This window comes from Podarcis gaigeae (genome assembly GCF_964106915.1).
Source record: "Podarcis gaigeae genome assembly, chromosome: 1".
NCBI lineage: Eukaryota > Metazoa > Chordata > Lepidosauria > Squamata > Lacertidae > Podarcis > Podarcis gaigeae.
In genome coordinates this window covers 29,440,569-29,461,430 of record NC_139678.1, presented here as the reverse complement: position 1 = coordinate 29,461,430, position 20,862 = coordinate 29,440,569, and the positions used below count along the sequence as shown (strand labels likewise).

General features: G+C 46.1%; 1 protein-coding gene and 1 long non-coding RNA gene across 6 annotated transcripts in view; one reads left to right on the top strand and one right to left on the bottom strand.

Moving 5' to 3' along the window:
• ADCK1 (aarF domain containing kinase 1) overlaps nucleotides 1-20,862 on the top strand; it is a 110,657-nt gene that overhangs the window by 37,196 nt on the left and 52,599 nt on the right. For all 5 annotated transcript variants that reach the window (XM_083735225.1, XM_083735221.1, XM_083735222.1 and 2 more), the window contains one exon: nucleotides 4,087-4,290. In XM_083735225.1, coding sequence (XP_083591351.1) covers nucleotides 4,087-4,290 — 204 coding nt within the window. The remainder of the gene's footprint in view (nucleotides 1-4,086; nucleotides 4,291-20,862) is intronic.
• On the bottom strand, nucleotides 1,957-19,496 carry LOC310844918. The gene is made up of 2 exons (XR_014564382.1): nucleotides 17,436-19,496; nucleotides 1,957-2,390 (listed from the first exon to the last, which is right to left on the bottom strand). It is a non-coding gene; the product is annotated as an uncharacterized lncRNA (long non-coding RNA).

Genomic DNA, 20,862 nt, shown 5'->3' with positions numbered 1-20,862 from the left:
GAACCAGGCAGAGGGCCTACTCGGTGGTGGTGCCCACCCTGTGGAACACCCTCCCATCAGATGTCAAGGAAATAAACAACTATCTGACTTTTAGAAGACATCTGAAGGCAGCCCTGTTTAGGGAAGTTACAGATAGGTAGCCGTGTTGGTCTGCCATAGTCAAAACAAAAAAAATTCCTTCCAGTAGCACCTTAAAGACCAACTAAGTTAGTTCTTGGTATGAGCTTTTGTGTGCATGCACACTTCTTCAGATACCTTCAGATACGTACTGAAGAAGTGTGCATGCACACAAAAGCTCATACCAAGAACTAACTTAGTTGGTCTTTAAGGTGCTACTGGAAGGAATTTTTTTTGTTCTGTTTAGGGAAGTTTTTAACGTTTGATGTTTTATCAGATTTTTAATACAGTGGAACCTCGGGTTGCGAACATGATCTGTGTGGGAGGCGCGTTCGCAACCCGCAGTGCCACGTCTGCGCACGCGTGTGACATGATTTGATGTTTCTGCGCATGCGTGAGCGCCGAAACCCGGATGTAACCCGTTCCAGTACTTCCAGGTTTGGCGTGTCCGTAACCCGAAAATGCACAACCCGCAGCGTTCGCAACCCGCAGCGTTCGCAACCCGAGGTATGACTGTATTCTAGGGAAACCCAGCCAGATGGGCAGGGTATAAATAAGAAATTATTATTATTATTATTATTATTATTACTACCACTTGGTTTGACTGGGCTGATGAACAGTAGCGTCCTCTGTGTCCATTATCTAGGTGGTTTTGCTGCTCAGCAGAGATCAAGCATATCAGACTGTGAGCTGCCCTTGATGGTGTTTTAACTCTACTGCCAGAGTCCCTAGTCTGAGTCCCTTGGCATCTTAGATTGTGTTATTTCAGATCCATCCCAATCTGATGACTTGTTACATTTTAATTGGTCAATTTACCCTAGGCAGTTCTGTGCTCTTGCAGCTTAAACTCTATTATATTTTTTAAGTTGCTGGAGTGAACAGTTCATCTTCTTTATCCCCATCCTTTCGGATATTTTAAGGCTATCATCCCTTCATATTGGTTTCTCTAAACAAGGCATGGCTGGTTTTTTCCCCTGCCTTTTCGTTAATATGATTCATTACAGAAGCTAGAAGTAACTTGAGCAATAGGAGCAACTTCCAGGGCATTTTCAGAATGAATTGTTTGAATGTCATTTCAGTGCGCTGGACACTTGCATGCTATGTAGGATAGAACTGTGTTAATCTCATTGCTGAATGTTCCTTCTATAACCTACAGGCTGGGAATCAGTAGGATCAGCAGAGTTGGCACAGTCGAAAACAGCTAGAAATTCCTATGCCAATTGCCACCTTTATCCTGTTTTTCTTAGAAGATTCATTGAGGGTTCCTTAATTTACGTCACTCTTGAAATACCATTCTCTGTATTTCTAGTTTAGGACTACACCAATGCATAAGTTGTACAAGGAAACTCTAGTTAGAACACAGCCTTAGGGTTGAAGTAGACAAGATGTCATACACACAATTAGAAATTACATTAATGCCTTAAAAAAAATGAGGTATGGTGGTCCATTTGGGAATCTGGTAGGGGTGATAGTCGATAAGGCGACTTTAAACCTTTGCTCTCCACTGTACATAATATAAATTCCCTCCATTGCAAAGAAGAGGTGAAGCAGGCCTTGATTTAAATTGGGACCACCACGAGGGGCAGAAAGGTTAGAGCTCTTCCATCCTCACCCTGCCAGGGTTTCAGTCTGGATTGGGGCCCCTGCTCTGACCACTCTCTACTGTTTTAAAAGCCATGTGTGAAACAGATAATTGTGTGAATGGCATCTAGTTGAGCTTGACCTTTAGTCTCTCTTTAATTCAGTCATGATAACAACAACAACAAATTACATAATGCAATCAGTGAATAATGTGCAGGATGTTTGTTAAGTAGCATTAAATATTATCTGTTCAGTAAATGCTTTGGAAATGGCAAGAAACAAACTTTCCCCCTCAAGTTATTTATTGTATTACTTGCTGGACAGGTTGGAAAAAAGCTAGTAGCTTGAATTGTATTTTGCAGCGTCATGGCCAGGGATTGTTAATTACCACGTCAAGTATACACAATGAACTGCAAATGGCGTTCAAAATCTTTTTTTCCTTATTTGGCTGGAGTACCTGGCCTTACAACGTCTTTTGTTGACATGGCTGCCATCTGTTCTATGGCTTGTTTTTCAACCCGAACATTTAAAGGAGGGAAAATGCTCTTCCAGTACCTATTTCCATGTTGGTGACCAGTGTTATAAATCCGCAGGAATCCCAGTGGGACTTGCTCGCATGAACTTCCTCATCTCTGGATTGAGGCAGAATCGCCATATGGGAGAACCATGCTTCCTTTGCAGTGACACTTTGGCTGCAAGGCAATCACTTGCTAGTAACTGGCAGTTAAAAAAGATTTTGAACTTACATTTTAGGAGGTGAATCAACATTGGGGTCAGATGTCTCTTTTGCTCCCTTGGCTCAATCTGGTGCGCTCCCATGCGGGCCTAATTGTGTGTTTGCTTTGTGTGTGGAGTGTGGGTGGGTGTTCCCAGTAGCCCTGACATTCTGTACAGTTCCTGAAATTTTGTTGTTGTTGCTGCTGCTTTCTCACCACGAGCAATATGTGGGTTGAAGTGGCATTTTCCCCCTCAAGTGTGTCCAGCCTGCCCTTCCTTTCTCTGAAATGCAAGTTAATTCCGGACAGCTATAGATAGCCCCTCCCTGCTTTTGCTGCTGATCCCCCTTCCCTCCGCTTTCTCCTCTGTTGGAGACAGTGTCGAGGACAATTATCCAAGCTGCATAAAAGCTGTTTCCCTGTAATGGGCTGAACTCCCTGTACTGTGACAAACTGCCCAGCTGCTCTGGCTCCATCCCTCTCTCCCCCCCCTTCACTCCCCCCGCCCTGTCTGCACCCTTTCATTTCCAATCCATTCCAAGCTTTCTCTCTCTCTTGATATCTCTGTCACTCGAAGCAACCACATCAAGCAATGTAAGGCACGCTGCATAGAGCTACTGTACTCGTGACCACACATTTCCATGGCAGAAGCTTCCTGCTCCTTGCAAGAGTATTATTTTTGAGTCTAGAGCTGAAAGCTGCCTTTTTGCACACCGTTGCCCAACCGCTGCAAGGGGGTTTGCAGAGGCAGGTGGAATGGCAGCTTCTGCTTCCAGCAGCCCAGTGTAAGGAAGTGGTGAGCACCAGGCTTTCAAGGGACTGGAATCCAAATATATTGCCTGCATGTTTGTGTACCTCTTTGAGGTGGGGGTACACAACTTTCTTCAACCTGAGGTCCACATGCCCTTCTGGGGACCACATGACGGTGGTGGGTGGAGTCAGAGTCAAAAGTAGGTGGAGCAAATAGGGGCATCATAGAATTGTAGAGTTGGAAGAGACTACGAGGGTCTTCTAGTCCAAGGAATCTTTTGCCCAACATGGGGCTTGAAGCCACGACCTTGAGATTAAGAGCCTCATGCTCTACTGACTGAACTATCCCAAGTCAATTCTTTTTCCTTTGTACAGTAGGCTAGTTTCTACACACACTCACAACCCCTCTCTGTCCCCAATCAGGGTTCAAGGACGCATTCCAGTAAGGCAAAAACATTTCGGGGAGGGTTGAAGCAAGGCCACTGAGAGGGGAGGGTGTGTGGCCTGGGGAAGTCTCAAGGGACAGATAGGCCCAGAGAGCTGCATTCAGACCCTGGACTTGAGGTTCCCCACCCTACCTTAAAGCACTGTCTGCATGGTGCTTATTGAGGAGACTAGATGTGGTCATTTAGAACTTCTAATGCCTGCAGTCTGCATACGCATGTAGGTACTGGCCCACATCAAGCCCTGGTCTGCAATTATAGGGGCATCCTGGAGAAAACAGTGTCTGTTTTCCCCAAAGATGCGTCCTGTTCTAATGGTAAACACAGGGAGCCTTATGGTAACACACACCCAGAACAAGCAAAATGGCAGCCTGGGAAGACAAGATAGGTAGCGTATGGTTGGAAGAAAGGGATTCAGTCAAAGTTTTGGATGTTTCTGAGTCTTTCAACTCCCTCCCTCTCTTTCTCCCCCTCTTCAGGTGCATCTGCGCTCTGCAGAACGTCTCCGAGACCTGTGTTGTGCCAACCGGGGCACCTTCATCAAAGTGGGGCAGCACCTGGGGGCTCTCGACTATCTCTTGCCTGAGGAATACACTCGCACACTCAAGGTGCTGCACAGCCAAGCCCCTCAGAGCAGCAGGCAGGAGATCGAGCAAGTGATCTTGGAGGACCTGGGCAAAGGGGTATGTGTGACAATAGGCATGTGTTGACTTGTCTGCCAAGCACAAGCAATAAGAACATAAGTATAGCCCTGCTGAATCAGACCAATGGCCTGTCTAGTCCAGCATCCCACAGGGCTCATCCACACTACTCCATGCTTTTGAGGCACAGGTCTGGTCTTTCCAGGTGCGTGCCTGAGCAGTTTGGCCACTTGCTGCATTTCAGCAGTAAAAAGTGGGCTTTCCTGAGGAAAGTGCTGGGACCAAAAAAAGACCTGCTTGGATGCTGATCTGGAAAGCCCGGACTTGCACCTAGAAACATGGCAGAAAAGGAAGTGTGGACGAGAGCACAGTGTGTAACCAGATGCCTTTGGGAAGCCTGATAGCTGGGCAGGGGAAGAAACCAAGAATCCAATATAAGTTATTAACAGATGTTAAAGAAAGAGGGGGCTTCGCCCTGCATATTTATGGTTTAATAAGACAAAAGTCCATAAAGGAGTTGGAAACCATATATTCCGACGATCTCTATTTGAAACATGGGACAGGTATTGTCAGGGAACTGCCATCGGAGGGACAGGTGGTGGAGAGGCTCCAGGAGAATAGGAGAGACTCTACAGCAGAAGAAGGAACCAGTAGGGGTAGAGCAGGAGTTCCAGCGGAAAGGGAATCGGGGGAGAGGCTCTGGGATACTTCTAGTGAGAACAGTGAGGAGGTAACAAGACTCCCTTTAGCAACCCCCACCCCTCGCCGGAAGCTGTCACGCAGAGAGTCCAGGAGGCGCATGTCCGTCAAACAACTTTTATGTTGGAGTAAGTTCCGTAGACGCCCACTGTCGGATTCTACCAGCGACTGACGGAGTCATGCTTTGGGAGGCTCCGTTAGTGCCTAGGTTTGGGTGACCAGCCAAACCCCAGAGGGATCAAGCTTTTACGCACAAGCAGCTCATTATCCCATCATAGCAATCCGACAGTCTCTGAAAGCAGCTTGTGCAAGCAGAGGGCATCATGAGCGAACCAGCCGGAACCGGAGGAGCTGGAGCTGGAGCAGGTCCAAGCCTGGAAGAAAGGTACAGGGCGTTGGAGGTCTAGCTCGCGCTGCAAACGGCGAGGCTTGAGGAGAGGAGGGCTCAAGATGCGGATAAGGGAAAAACCACCCCACTTGCCAGAAAGGTGCCTGGATTGGTGCAGAAATTTGGGGGGGATGCCAGGAACTATCAAGCCTTTAGGACAGAGATGCAATATGCTCTCAATCTACTGTTTGATGACTTCCCCGATGAGAACTCTAGAGTGGCGTACGTGATTGGCCATCTAGAGGGAGGGGCGAGGGACTGGATTAGGCCCCTGATGGCAGCCAATAATGAAATCTTAAAGGACACAAGGAAATTTTTTCGCGCCATGGACTTGATGTTTTCCAGCGAGATTGAGCAAGGGGTGGTGCGCAGGCAGTTAATGGCGTGTAAACAGGGGAGCCGATCTGTACGTGAGTACTGGACTGAGTTCACCATGCTGATTCATAGACTGGGGTGGGACCTTGCGAGAGAACCTATTCAAATGCTGTTTGAAGAAGGGCTCTCTCCGTCAGTGAAAGATGAACTTTCCCGGGCGCCTAGGGCGGAGTCTATGGACCATCTGACTAAATCTGCGCTGTCCATAGGAGCGCGCCAGGAAGCCAGAGCTTTGGAAAAGCAGGAAGGAAAGGGGGAACGTTGGAAGGACTTCCGCATTCCGGAGATTCCGGAGCAGCCTTTCCCGCCAGCAGAGCCGATGGAACTTGGAACAGCGCGCGCGCGCGCAGTTTCAAACACCAGTGAGGGGCGGAAGAAGGAGGGAAAGAGCGCCAAGAGATGTTATCTCTGCCAACAGCCAGGTCACTTTGCCAGAGTCTGTCCGCAAAGGAAGGAATGGCAAGGGATGGCGGGAACTGTTGGGGGAAAGGAGGAAGAAGAAATCAAGGAGCAAGTAAAAGCCAACGCCTGGCTGCCAACATCAGGGCGCAGCAGCCAGGCCAGGGAGTAGTGAATGTGCCCACGCCGGAACCCCCAAGACCAGCGCTTGTGATAGAGGTGTTGCTGGAACTGGCAAACGGACACCCACTAAAGATAAAAGCGCTATTGGATTCAGGTAGTTCCTGTAATTTCATGAGTAAGGAGTTTGCAGCTGAACACCAGATACAGACTATCCCATTAAGTAAGCCTTTGCAGGTTACCACGATTGATGGGAGGGAACTGTTGGGAGGAGAAGTGAGCCAACAGACTGTGCCAATGATAATGAGGATGGCAAGACACACAGAACTGATAGCGTTTAACGTAGCCACCTTGGGAGGAGCTCCTATTATTTTGGGAATGAGCTGGCTGGCACTACACGATCCGCTAGTAGGCTGGCATCAGAGAGTGGTTTCCTTTGGATCGGCACATTGCCTAGAACACTGCAAGGAGGGAGAGGCTCAGGCAGGGGCCAGGGCCACTCTAGCAGGGATGGAAGTGATGGACAAGGGGAAGGTGCCACCACAATACGCTGACTTGATTGACGTCTTTAGCGAAAAGGAAGCAGATAAACTGCCCCCGCACAGACCCTTTGACTGTCAAATTAACTTACTCCCAGGAGCACAATTGCCAGTGGGCAAGCTGTATGCAATGTCAGACAGTGAGATGCAGGAGTTAAGGGAGTTCATTGACAAGAACCTCAAGCGAGGTTTCATCAGAGAGTCACGAGCGGTGGGGGGCAGCCCAGTGTTCTTTGTGGACAAAAAACACACGGGTAAACCCAGGCTTGTGTGTGATTTCAGGGGCCTAAATGCAGTGTCAGAACCAGTGACGTTCCCTATGCCTAGAATTGATGACATTCTGACACGTGTGAGAAAAGGGAAAATTTTTACCAAGCTGGACCTTAGAGGGGCATATAACTTGATACGTGTGAGAAAGGGGGATGAGTGGAAAACCACTATGTTCACCCCCTTGGGGGCCTTTGAGTACCTCGTTATGCCCTTCGGTCTACAGGCGGGCTCGGCCTGTTTTCAATCGTTCATGAATCACGTCCTGGGGCCATTGCTCTACAAGAACTGCGTAGCGTTCTTAGATGACGTCCTGGTATACTCAGAGAATGAGGAGCAGCATGTGCGAGATGTAAGAGAAGTACTGAGCAAACTGTGAGAAAATCGGCTGTGGGTGAAACTGGAGAAGTGTCAGTTTCATACCAGGGAGGTGGAATTCCTGGGGTACCGGTTGTCTGACAAGGGATTGGCCATGGATCCCAGCAAGGTTCAAGCGGTACTGGAATGGAAAACACCAAAGACCAAGAAGGACGTGCAAAGATTCCTGGGCTTCGGAAACTTCTATAGGAAGTTCATCAAAAACTTTGCCCATTTAACAGCGCCCATCACGGATTGTCTTAGCAGCAAGAAAAAATTTGTTTGGACGGAAGAAGCGCAGCGGGCGTTCGAACACTTAAAGCAGGCGTTTGCGTCGGAAGAGCAACTTTTGCACGTAGATCTACAACAACCAATGAGGGTGGAGACTGACGCGTCAGACCGAGCGGTGGGGGCCGTGCTTCTCCAGCCGGGAAAAGATACGTCCGAATGGAGACCGTGTGCGTTCTTCTCACGGAAGTTGAACAAATCCGAGAGGAACTACACAGTATACGACCGAGAACTGCTCGCCATTCATGAAGCATTCCGGAGATGGCGCCACTTGCTGATTGGGGTGCAGCACAAGGTTCAAGTCCGAACTGACCACAAAAATCTGGAATACTGGAGAACAGCACGAGTGCTGAACCAGAGACAAGTGAGATGGGCCCAGGAGTTCTCCAAATTCCACTTTGAGATTCGTTACGTGCCAGGCTCCGAGAACGTGAGGGCGGACGCTCTCTCCAGGAAACCTGAGTACTTAGAGGGGGAGGGAGCGCCTGAGGCAAGGCATGTAATCCCTGAAGACCGCTGGGTGTGTGGGGCGGCATTGGTGGGGCAGAGGGAACTGATAGAGGGTACTGAGAACGATGAATACGCCCAAGAGAAATTCAGAGAACTCAGGAGGACAGAGGAGAACACAGGGGGGTTTGAAGAAAAGAACGGGGCGTTGTATTACAAAGGGACACTGTACATACCAGATGGGGAACTGAGGGGCAGAGTACTCAAGCAGTTGCATGACAGCCCCACAGCGGGGCATTTTGAACAGCACAAAACCATGTGGTTGGTTACCAGAGAGTTTTGGTGGCCCAAGGTGAGGGAGGACGTACGGGAATATGTCAGGGGTTGCAACAGGTGCCAGCGAGCGAAAGGGGAGAGGGTGGCGCCAGCGGGGCTATTACAACCCTTACCCACACCAGAAAGGCCATGGGAGGCAGTATCCATAGATTTTATGACGGACCTGCCAAAATCCAAGGGCAAAACAGCTGTCATGGTGGTGGTAGATCTATTAACTAAGATGTGTCATTTTATAGCCTGTTCCCATGCGGTCACCGCGGAGGAAACCGCCAAGTTATTTGTAGAGCATATTTTCAGGTTGCATGGCGCCCCCTTGAGGGTGGTCAGCGACAGAGGAAAACAGTTTACTTCCAGGTTCTGGAGGAAACTTATGAGCTTACTGCACGTGGAACTCAATTTCTCAACTGCCCGGCACCCAGAAACAAATGGGCAAGCGGAAAGGGCAAACGGGATTTTACAACAATACCTGAGGTGTTATGTAAAAGACAGAGAAAATGATTGGGTAGATAAGTTACCTCTGGCAGAATTTGCCTACAACAACGCGGAGAACATGTCCACAGGGATGAGTCCTTTTCTGGCAAATTATGGGTGTCATCCCCGGGCATTTCCATGAGAAGGAGGGGAGAGGTGGAGCGTGCCAGTGGCGGAACACTTTTTTGAAGAGATGGAAGCGATCCACCGTCAGCTTCAACTTAACTTAGAGAAAGCCAAGGAAGAATATAAGAAACAAGCAGACAGAAATAGGAGGGAAGGTGAAACTATAAGGGTGGGAAACCGGGTGTGGCTATCCACCCAAGGACTACCGTTCAAGGGAGGGAGTAAGAAATTGAGACCCAAAAGATTGGGACCCTTTGAGGTCATACAGCAGGTCAACCCAGTAACATTCAAACTCAGACTGCCCAGTCACATGAAATTGCACCCAGTATTTCACAGGTCATTACTGTCGCCGTACCGAGAGGGACGTGAGTGGGGGGAGCGTGAGAGAGAGGTCACCCAAACGCCCGTGATAGAAGAGAGAGAACGCGACATGAACGTGGCAGGAATCATTGATTCCAGGTGGAAGGGGAATCAGGTGGAATATCTGGTAGAATGGGAGGGGGAAGTTGAGTCGGAAAACACTTGGGTACCAGCAGAGTTAGTCAAGGACGAGGTTTTAATAGAAACATTTCATCAGCGTTTCCCAAAAAAAACCGCAACCCGTGGCACGATTTAGAAGGGAACACTTTGGGACCACCGATGAGGAAGGGGAGTTTGAAGGGTTCCCAGAGTCAGGGGTGGGTGAGGAAGCCGACTCCGACGAAGAAGAGGAAGACAAGGAGAGAGACGGTACGCCGTGGTTAGAAGTGTTTGAATCCTCGGACGACGAGGAGAGTTCCTTCCGGGGCTTTCCGCCCTCACCGCCAGTGGGAGAGGAGGCGGGGTGTGTGAAGGGGGCCCTGGGGGGGAGGTGGATGTCAGGGAACTGCCATCGGAGGGACAGGTGGTGGAGAGGCTCCAGGAGAATAGGAGAGACTCTACAGCAGAAGAAGGAACCAGTAGGGGGGGAGCAGGAGTTCCAGCGGAAAGGGAATCGGGGGAGAGGCTCTGGGATACTTCTAGTGAGAACAGTGAGGAGGTAACAAGACCCCCTTTAGCAACCCCCACCCCTCGCCGGAAGCTGTCACGCAGAGAGTCCAGGAGGCGCATGTCCGTCAAACAACTTTTATGTTGGAGTAAGTTCCGTAGACGCCCACTGTCGGATTCTACCAGCGACTGACGGAGTCATGCTTTGGGAGGCTCCGTTAGTGCCTAGGTTTGGGTGACCAGCCAAACCCCAGAGGGATCAAGCTTTTACGCACAAGCAGCTCATTATCCCATCATAGGTATAAAAACCTATTAGAACATAAAACACTGCAGTGGCTGTCTCCATTAGAAGTGATGAGTGTGAAAAAGATAAATATGAGTAAAAATTGGGTTACGTATGAAAAATTAATACAAAAGGAAGTAAATGGAAAATGAAATCTTATGAAGAGGTTAAAGGATATGTGAATGACTGGCTGGACTATCGCCAAGTCAATGAAATGTTTAAACAGGATTTGAGAGAAAAAGGATTTGATGATAATAAATCAAAATTTGAAATAGAGGTATTGAATAATAAGTATAAAATTTTGTCTAAAATGTATTAATTGCTGCTTGAATGGCATTTGAAAAATGAGGAGGTAAAGTCGGCCACTCTGGGCCAAAGATTTTGGATATAATATACGGTTAAAAGACTGTGGAAAACTGTGGAAAGAAGGATTAAAAATTACTGCATGCAATGCTTTGAAAGAAAATGTGATGAAAATGATTTATAGGTGGTATATTACACTTGTGAAATTAGCTAAAATGTATAAAACAAGTAACAAATGTTGGAAATGTAAAGAAAAGGAAGGGACTTTTATCACATGTGGTGGGAATGTAAAAAAGTGAAAAACTTCTGGGAAATGATGTATAATGAGATGAAAAAGATGTTGAAATATACATTTATTAAGAAACCAGAAACATTTTTACTTGGCATTGTAGGAAATGATATTAATACACAGGATTGTAAGTTGTTTTTATACGCAATGACAACAGCAAGAATATTATTGCACAAAAATGGAAGCAAGAAGAATTACCGACGAAAGAAGAATGGAGAATGAAATTGATGGACTATGCAGAACTAGATAAATTAACAGGAAGGATTTGAAACCTGCGGGATCAGAGATTCTTAGAAGGCTGGAGTAAATATACGAACTATTTGAAAAGTAATTGTAATGAACAGATTACGCTAGTAGGACTGCAAGAAGTTTTGTAAGGAGGATTATCTGAAATATTGCAAGAAAGACTATGAGGAGAATTATTAGTTAATGACAATTAAGAGTAATAGAGAAATTAAGAAATGCAGAATAAGTGATAAAGAATGAAAAATCATCAGAGGTGTTGATGGAAGTCTAAAACATTGTATAAGAAGTTATATGACTGTTGGAAATGATATGTTAAAAAAAACCAATAAAAATGTACATATATAAAAAAGGAAAACCTGCTAGCTGAACAAGCGTGCAGCAGCCACTCGCAATTCCCAGCCACTTGTATTCAGATGCAAAATGCCTCTGATTGGGGAGATAGCACATAGCCATCATGGCTAGTAGCCATTGATAGACTTGCCTTCTATGAATTTGTCTAATTTTGGGTAGTACAGTGAACTGAAAGCACTAAACAGTGGTTTGTTGCTGCTTTCTGGTAATAAATGCACCTCCGCTTGTTGCTAAGGATACAGGCATTGTTTTCTCAACGTAGTGCTTCTGTTGCAGAAATATCACATTTTTGCAGTGCTGAAACTGGAGTATTTTGTCACTGCGAAAATGCAGATTCTTCCCCCTAGCTCTCACAGCTGTTACTGTTGAGATTGCTGTGTGCTATGTGCAGCATAATGTGATTGTCACAGACCTCTGTTGGTTATTGAGTGCACCATTGCTAGCAGGGAGTTATACCTGCCCCTGCTGTAAACGTGCATCACACTTTATAACACAGAGGTGGTTAATCTGTGATTCTTTAGGTGTTGCTGAATACCTAACCATCCCTGACCATAGGCCAAGCTTGGCCTATCGCTCAACATCCAAAAAACCAAAGTGCTGCACCAACAAGTACAAAAATAACCCCTCTGCAGCGCCATAAATCCAACTCAATGGTGTAACGTTGGAAAATGTCAATCACTTCTCCTAGCTGGGCAGTTATCTTTCCACAAGGGCCGACATTGCTGCCGAAATCCAGCATCGCCTAAGCTCTGTGAGTGCGGCTTTCTCCCGATTGAAATGCAGAGTATTTGAGAACCGGGACATTCACAAGGAAACCAAAATGCTTGTTTACAAAGCTATTGTACTACTAACCTTACTGTATGCTTGTGAAACATGGACCTCTTATAAACACCATCTCTGACTCCTTGAAAGATTGCATCAACAGTGTCTCCAAAATTTTTTACACATCACTTGGGAAGACAGGTGAACTAATACCAATGTACTGGAAGAAGCAAAGATCACCAGTGTTGAAGCAGTGATTCTTCAACATCAGCTTCGTTGGACTGGTCATGTTGTGCAGATGCCTGATTATCGTCTACCAAAGCAACTACTCTATTCCAAACTTAAAAATGGAAAGCGTAATGCTGGTGGTCAACAAAAGAGTTTTAAAGACTGTCTCAAGGCAAATTTTAAAAAATGTAGTATAAACACCAAAAATTGGGAAACACTTGCCTGTGAGTGCTCCAATTGGAGAACAGCCTTTACCAAAGGTGGCATGGGCTTTGAAGACACTCGAACTCAGGACGCAAAGGAGAAACATGCTAAGAGGAAGGCATGCTTGACAAATCCACACTGTGATCAGAAGCCAATGTCCCCACTGTGGAAGGATGTATGGATCCAGAAGTGGCCTCCACAGTCACTTATGGACTCAATGTTAAAACCTTGCTGCAAGATAGACCCAAAAGAGAAAACAATAGAACACCACTAGTAATCACATACAGCTCTCAAGTTAAAACAGTTCAACGCATCATCAGAGATTTGCAACATCTCTTGGATTAAGGACAGCTCTTTTTCCAAAGCTCTGGAAGGAAAACCTTTCATTGCCTATAGAAAGCCACCCAGTCTTAAACAGCTCCTCACACACAATAATACAACAACCAGACCTAACATGGGCACTGGCGCAAGAGCCTGCAATAAATCTAGATGCCAACTTTGCTGCCACATGCACCTGAACAGCATCGTTATTGGCCCCAATTACATCAAACATACAATTTCAGGCCTATTAAATTGTTCATCTTCCAACATTATACAGTGGTACCTCGGGTTAAGTACTTAATTCGTTCCAGAGGTCCGTACTTAACCTGAAACTGTTCTTAACCTGAAGCACCACTTATCTAATGGGGCCTCCTGCTGCTGCTGCGCCGCCGGAGCCCGATTTCACTTCTTATCCTGAAGCAAAGTTCTTAACCTGAAGCACTATTTCTGGGTTAGCGGAGTGTGTAACCTGAAGCGTATGTAACCTGAAGCGCATGTAACCCGAGGTACCACTGTATATGCTATCAAATGCCAACAGTGCCCTTCAGCTCTCTATACTGTATTGGACAAACAGGGCAAACTTTATGCCAAAGGGCATAAATCTGACACCAGGAATAATAAAACAGAGAAACCAATAGGAGAACACTTCAATCTCCCAGGACATTGTGTGCAGGATCTTAGAGTGACTGTCTTTAGTGGCGGAGAGCAGACAGGGGCATGACTGGTGCGTGTCCTGGGGGATGTGCCTCCTGTCCCGGGGGCATGGTGTGCCGCCTGTAGGGGTGTGGCGCACATCCTGGGGGCTTGATGCGCGTACTGGGGGCGTGGCATGCTGCCCACAGGGCCGTGGCGCATGTCCTGGGGGCGTGGCGCCCAGCACAGTGGGGGGAGGGCCACAATGGCACCCCACCGGGATCATAGTGCTGGGGGCGGTCACTCCCCCGCCCCCCTCTTCCTCTGCCAGTGGCTGTCTTATTACAAAAGAATTTTAGAAATACACTTGAAAGAGAAGTTGCTGAATTACAACTCATTACCAAACTAAAAACTATGGAGAGACCTGGTCTGAATAGATATATTGGATTCATGTCCCATTATACATACTAAAGCTAATTTTGGTCATCTATCCCTTTAAAAATCCCTTGCCCTTCCCTGTGGAACCAACTGCCATAACAGTCATCAACAGTTATAAGGTTGAAGCGACCTCTGCTTCAGAGTATCTGACGAAGTGTGTATTACACACGAAAGCTCATACCTTGAAAGCTTATATTTAGTTGATCTCTATGGTGCCACTGGAATTATTAAAAAAGATTTTTTCATCTTTCATCCTGTTAGTTATAATTTCATCTTGTTATTATCAGCACGGCTATTCACCTGAATCTGTTAAAACCATGTTTATGGAAGACAATCTTACTCGGCTACAAGTGATTGCCAAAGAACAGAAGAAGAAGAAGAAGAAGAAGAAGAAGAAGAAGAAGAAGAAGAAGAAGATGAAGAAGAAGAAGATGATGATGAAGAAGAAGATGACTAGCAGCCAGGACTGATGGGAGATAGAGCCCAACAAAATCTGGAGTGCCCATAGTTTAACCTGCTTTGTTTTAACATCTAATACAGGGATAGCTCTTGGGAGTGTAGCTTGTAAGATGCAGCTGTGGGAGTCTGCTGTTCTTAGCAACTGGAGACAGACAATACTTGCTGCACAGAGTTTCAGAGTGTATTCATGTCTTCTACCTTATTGAGAACGCCCAGTTAGTGAAAAATGGGCTAGATGTGAATTGTTGAGCCTGGGCTACAGAACAGATACGAGTGGCATAAGTAGAAGAAAAATGGAAATACCCATCAGGAGCCCATTCACTGGACAAGAATAATGGGGGTCAGTTAAATCTACAATATTCATCTGATTGCCGGCAAACTCAGCAGCTGCACCACCAATGTATCAGTGGGGCTGAGCAGTGTTCATGAGCTAAGGAGTTTGTCTAAAGTGGGTACAGAACAGTTAAATGGGTCGGGTCAGATACAGTGGCATAGATGGGGCAGTGAGAGATAGTTGGTTAGATGATGTCAGACAGGAGATAGAAGACAATTTGTCAGGCTGCATTGCAGTAAAAATGTCTGAGACAGTATTGATCCAAACCAGCAAATCACGGACGGCCTTCTCTCTTATTACCATATGAATGTTTGTGGGACAGAGTTCATTGACATGTTACCACTGAGCTGCTGAGCCCTGTTTTGCTAGAGTGGGTCCCTTTAAAATTTGCTGCCTTGTAGCTAAGGCTTGGCCACTCCATAGGCGTGCCAGTTTTGCTCAGGCCATTGTCAAAGCAATACCTGCCTTTTGTGGGCGATCTTTTGTGTCTTGCAGATCCTTCCTCTGGTACCTGGAACCTGATATCTGCTTTGTGCTGCTATAGTGTCTCCTTCAGGCCTTGGTCATCATCCTATAGGTCAGGAAACAAGACCCCCATGGCTGCCTCTACATAGTGCCCTTGTTGTGAAATAGCCACAAGGTGTTCACTCACCTTTTAATGGACATCTGCATGATGTCATGTAATGAGCAGAAATGTCTATGTTTTCCCTGTTCAGCTTCTGTTTCATGCCTCCCACCGACCTCAGGTGATCCAGCTCCTCCCCCAAATAATTAACACCCCCCCCCCGGTTATGGTCTTTATAATTTTCCTTCTCTGTGCTCCAACTCTAGGAGTTAACACTATTACTTTAACCCTTCCCTTTCCAGAGAACATAACCTTTATATCAGTTTTATCCCATCCCTCCCTGCAGTGAGGGAGAGGAAGCAATAATAATTAGCAGTGTAGTGAGGGGAGAAGGAAGTATTTAACACTTTCTGATATATTATTTGGATTCCAGAAGTCTGGAAGCAGGGCTGCTATTCTCCTTCCAGCTTAACACTGAATAGCAGTGGCTGGGTGCTGCAAAATTTCCACATCTGGAAGCACCCATTGACAATGGAAGTTGTCGATTCTAAATGTGCTGCAGAGAGCAAAGTAGGGATGGGCAGATCTGTCAATTTCTATTTCACTCAGTTTCTCTTTTTTCTGTCTTAAGTTTGGTTCTCTAGATTTCCACCTCATTTATCAGCGTCTTAGTGCAAATTTATCCTAGTATACACATTTTGGTATGCAATTTCGCCTAATAAGCACATTTAAAACAAAAAACAATCTGCCCCAATATTTTTTTAAAAAATGTTGTTTTCACAAACATATGAACACTTTACCCTAGCATAGACACTTTTGTACACAGTGTTTGGCTAAGAGAAGTGCAACTTTTGGAAGATGCCTTTGCTTCAGTTTGCACCTTGTTTCAGAAAGTGCGAATTAGGTAAGTTCACATTCAAAGGTGAACTGAATTGAATTTCTCTCTCATCCCTAGAGCAATGGTAGGCATAGGAATGGAACATCAGAGGCAATATAGATGGCCTGTGGCAGAACCATGGAACCAGGGCCAGTGTCAACATTAGATGGCTGCCTTAGGCAGAAGATGCAGAGAGGCTGGGAGGGACAGCAAGGTGCTGGAGGACACAGCCTGCCCGGCCCCGCTAAGCTAGGCTGCAACCCTCACATGTGGAGGATGCTGTCCCACTGACAGTTTTGAACTGAGGTACCATACATTTGAAGCTGTATCCTATCACTTTAAACAGTCATGGTTTTCCCCAAAGAGTCCTGGGAACTGTAGTTTGTTAAGGTTGCAAAGAGATCCCTATTCACACTGACAGAGCTACAGTTCCCACAGTAGTTTAATAACCCCTCTTTCCAGGGTAGTGTGGGAATTATAGTTCTGTCAGGGGAATAGGGGGTCTCCTATCACGTTACAGCACCCTTAGCAAACTACACTTCCCAAGATTCTTTGGGGGAAGCCATGATTGTTCAGAGTGGTAGGCGGCAGCTTTATAGTGCAGATGGGGCCTAAGACTCGCCTGCCAGTCCAGTCAGCTTCTGTATATGGAATGGAAAGAGACACCATTTTGTCTTTTCCCTCAGTTAGCAACACGTCTTGAGGTTGCCCTACGTGGAGCTCTCCCTCAGTAGAATGGCAGGCGCTGTTAAAATGAACTGCAAGCTTGCTACACGTGGGCAAGCTGTGCTGGCCTTTTGCTGCTCTATAACCATTTCCAGACAGCACTGTCAGCCCTTCCTTTTCGAAAGCCCCCTAATTAACCCTGAATGAAAAACAAATAAATCCCCATAATAACCACATAAATAGCTGTTGCCGTTTACACCAAGGCCATGTGGTGGCAAGGAAGGCTATGTCAACCATGAGCGCTTCATGGCTGGTAAATCAGATTACTTTTCCCTAACTTCATTTGTGATCATACTTCAAGTCTCTAGGGTGGATTGAGAAGGGTCGGCGGTGAAGAATGGGGCTGCAGGGTGTGTTGGCGTTTGGAGGTGGTGAGTGGGGTAGACCTACCTGTAATGCCATGGGGCAGGGTGAAATGCAGTCAGTGCAGCAGGATTGGAACATCTAGTAATTCTGGGGTTGTTTGTTTGTGGTGCAGGAGTGCATATAAAGGAACATGCTGTCATGGGTTCACCTTGTGGAGAGTGAATGATGTTGCCATAGATTGTGTAGTTCAGATTGGCAAGGGCACATCTGAGTAGGTGGGCAGGCCCCCAAATAGCCTTTTGTTGGTAATGTGAGTAGAGATGGGGGAATTTTAGGGTTGTGGGGTATAGAGAGATAGGCCTTTTCTCAGCCAAGGCCACATTATTCTGCCCAAACTGTAGCCTGACCCTTACTGAACTGTGACATCATAATGCAATTTATGACCACTACTGACACTTGCTGTTCAAATAATCCTGCCTGCTTTCTGAACAGTGTTGTGTATGAAGCTGCCTGGTGCTGAGTCAGACCGTTGGTACATCAATATTGTCCTAACTGAATTGACTAGCAATGGCTCTCCAGAGTTTCACAGGGGAAATTCACAGCTGGGATTGACTTTGGAACCTTTTGTATTCAAAGGAGATGCTCTTCCACTGAGCCACACCCTTCTACCATTTTAATCAGGGATACTATGGATTGAGCTTGGGAATTTTTGTCTTCAAGGTGTGTGCTTTGTCATGAAGCCCAGCTGGCAAATATTTGTGCTTTTTAAGTGTCTGGTTTGGCTGTGGGTGGGAAGCAACAATAAGTTTTAGAAACAATGGCTAAGATACCAGTTAAAACCATGTAAACCAGATAACTCTGCTAAGACCTTTGCCCGCTACCACCTCAGTTCCAGCTGCCAGTAGCTAACACAAATGAAATGTAATTATTGCTTCTGGAAGGTGCTCATTTTTGAACCTTGGTGGGTCTGTAAGGGAAGAGATGTGCCTTGGACTGTAAATTCTTGGTAGGTCTTAGAAATTATGATTGGCCATAAATTGAAGAATATGTTGGGTCAAAACCTTGTTTCCTCCTGCTCTGGAGGTTAGGACTCGAACCAATGGATCCAAGTTCCAAGAAAGAAGATTCCAAATAAACATCAGGAAGACTTTTCTGGTGGTAAGAGCTGTTGGACAGTGGAACAGATTCTCTCAAGAGGTGGTGGATTCTCCTTCCTTGGAGGTTTTTAAGCAGAAATCGGAATGGTAATCTGTCTTGGAAGCTTTAGTGGAGATTCCTGCATCGCAGGGGGTTGGATTAGATGATCCTTGGGATCCCTTCCAACTCTACAGTTCTATGATTCTATGAGTCTACGATTCTGAGGGCTTTATGGATTAAAACCAGCACCCTGAATGCCTATAGCAGGGATGGAGAACCTGTGGCAACCACTTCCCCAATGCTGCTGGACTACAACTCCCATCAGTGCCCATACTGGCTGCGGTGGATGTGAGTTGTAGTCCAACAACACACATGGAGGGCCAAAAATCTTTCACCCCTGGTCTGCAGGTAACCAGCACAGACACTGGCCATTGGAAGCCTCTTAGGAGTACATTGAGTTTGGTTGCGTTTACCCAGAAGAGGAAGAATGTGTATTGTTACTCGATATGTCTTCAATGAATTGATAAACGTATTCGATTAATCTATTCCCTGGTGAGCCCTGCCATACATTAAGTCCTCTCAGTATTATTCATGGCCTCCCCAAAATTGTTCCCCCCCACACTCAGAACTCTGGGGAGAGATAGAAAGGCGATATATTAAAATACGGCACATGGTTTTTCTCGCTCTGCTTTGGCTGTGTGCGGCTTCTGCGACGGGCCTTTTCTTCTCTCTTGAATACGTTTTCAGCCGCTACTGATTCGCCCCGGTTCCTTTCAGCATTTCAGGCACTAGACAGAGCCTTCTATGCCTCATTGATTCCCAGCGAGGCAGCTCGAATCCCCTCTCAGCTGCAGACTTTCCTTTCAGCGTTACTTTGCCCGCATGGGCAGAGCCAGGGTGATATTTAATTTTAAAGAGACAGAGAAAATGACAAGTGTGTGTGTGTGTGTGAGAGAGAGAGAGAGAGAGAGAGAGAGAAAGAAAGTAAGTAAGAAAGAAAGAAAGAAAGAAAGAAAGAAAGGGAGAGAAATAATAAATGATAATAGTTAGAAAGATATAATGCAGGAGGGGTATGGGCTATGGTACTGAGTAAGTGGTGTGGGCTGTTAGCTTTGAGGAGTGATTTATACTGGAATGTGGAAACGGTGCTGGGAACCTCCACTCTGTTGATGGTTTAGGATGGGATCTTATGATCTTATTCAGCCAAAGGGCCACTTTCCTCTCTGGACAACTTTCTTGGGGCCACATACCAGGGGTGGGCAGGGCCAGAGGCAAACACATGCACCACCAGAGGCAAAAGTGGGCCAAATAACGAATGTGAATTCTACCTTTGTACAATAAGGCTCATTTCTACACCCGTCCACACAGCTCTCTCTGGCAATCAAGTGGCATTATTAGAACTGAAGGCACCTTCTAGTCAGGCAAAAACACTCACAGAGTGACTAAAGCTGAGTCTGTGAGGTGCCTGGGCCGGTGAGGGTTTTGTGGCCTGGGGAGAGTCCCAGGGCCAGATACAGAGGATTGGAAGGCCACATTTGGCCCTCAGGTCTGAGGTTCCCTACCCCTACCTCAGGAGCTCTTAGCGGTTTTCAATATTTATTTAACAGTGCCATTATATTGCCTGCTATTGGAAAGAAATATTGAAAGCAGCTTCCAGAGATAAAATATACATTAAAACAATTTTAAACAGAAAAACGACAACAAAATTTCACGGATATTAGAGAAATTCAGGGCAGAAAGATCCAGTGGTGGTGGCTGGCTGCTAGCGAAAGCCTGAGGAAACAGATGGTTTTTTAAAATCAGCATTGGAAGCTCCCAACAGTCAATTTTGATATTATTTATTTCTTAAATTTGTAATACTTAATGTATTATTAAAGCTCTCTTTGCTCAAGCTCCCAGTTCCTGGTCTTCACAAGCAGCAACTATTGGACCTAGATGAGGACGCACATCACTCCCAAATGCCCTTGATTTCCAGAAGGTGTTTCCAGCAGGCCCAGTAGTGCCTGGATGAGCACCACAGAGCACATGACGAATCTAGAAAAATCTAGAGCCTCATTCCACTCATTTTAGTTGTGCATCACATGGATCACTTTTATTAGATGAAGCCAACAATCTTGGGTGGAAGTCCATTCGATTACTGCTGGGATAAATTTAGCCCATGCACACATTTGCTTGGCTATTGGTTATGGTTTTATATTTCAGAGACATATTTTTAGATCTTTGAGCGATTGTAATATTGTTTTTTCATGGTGCTGGGATCCTATGGGAGGAAGAGAAGGGAAGAAAATACACATAACAACAACAGCAATATTTCATACTAATATTCAGCACTGTGCTATGGTGAATGTTCCATCTGCACAAGCATTATAGCTTG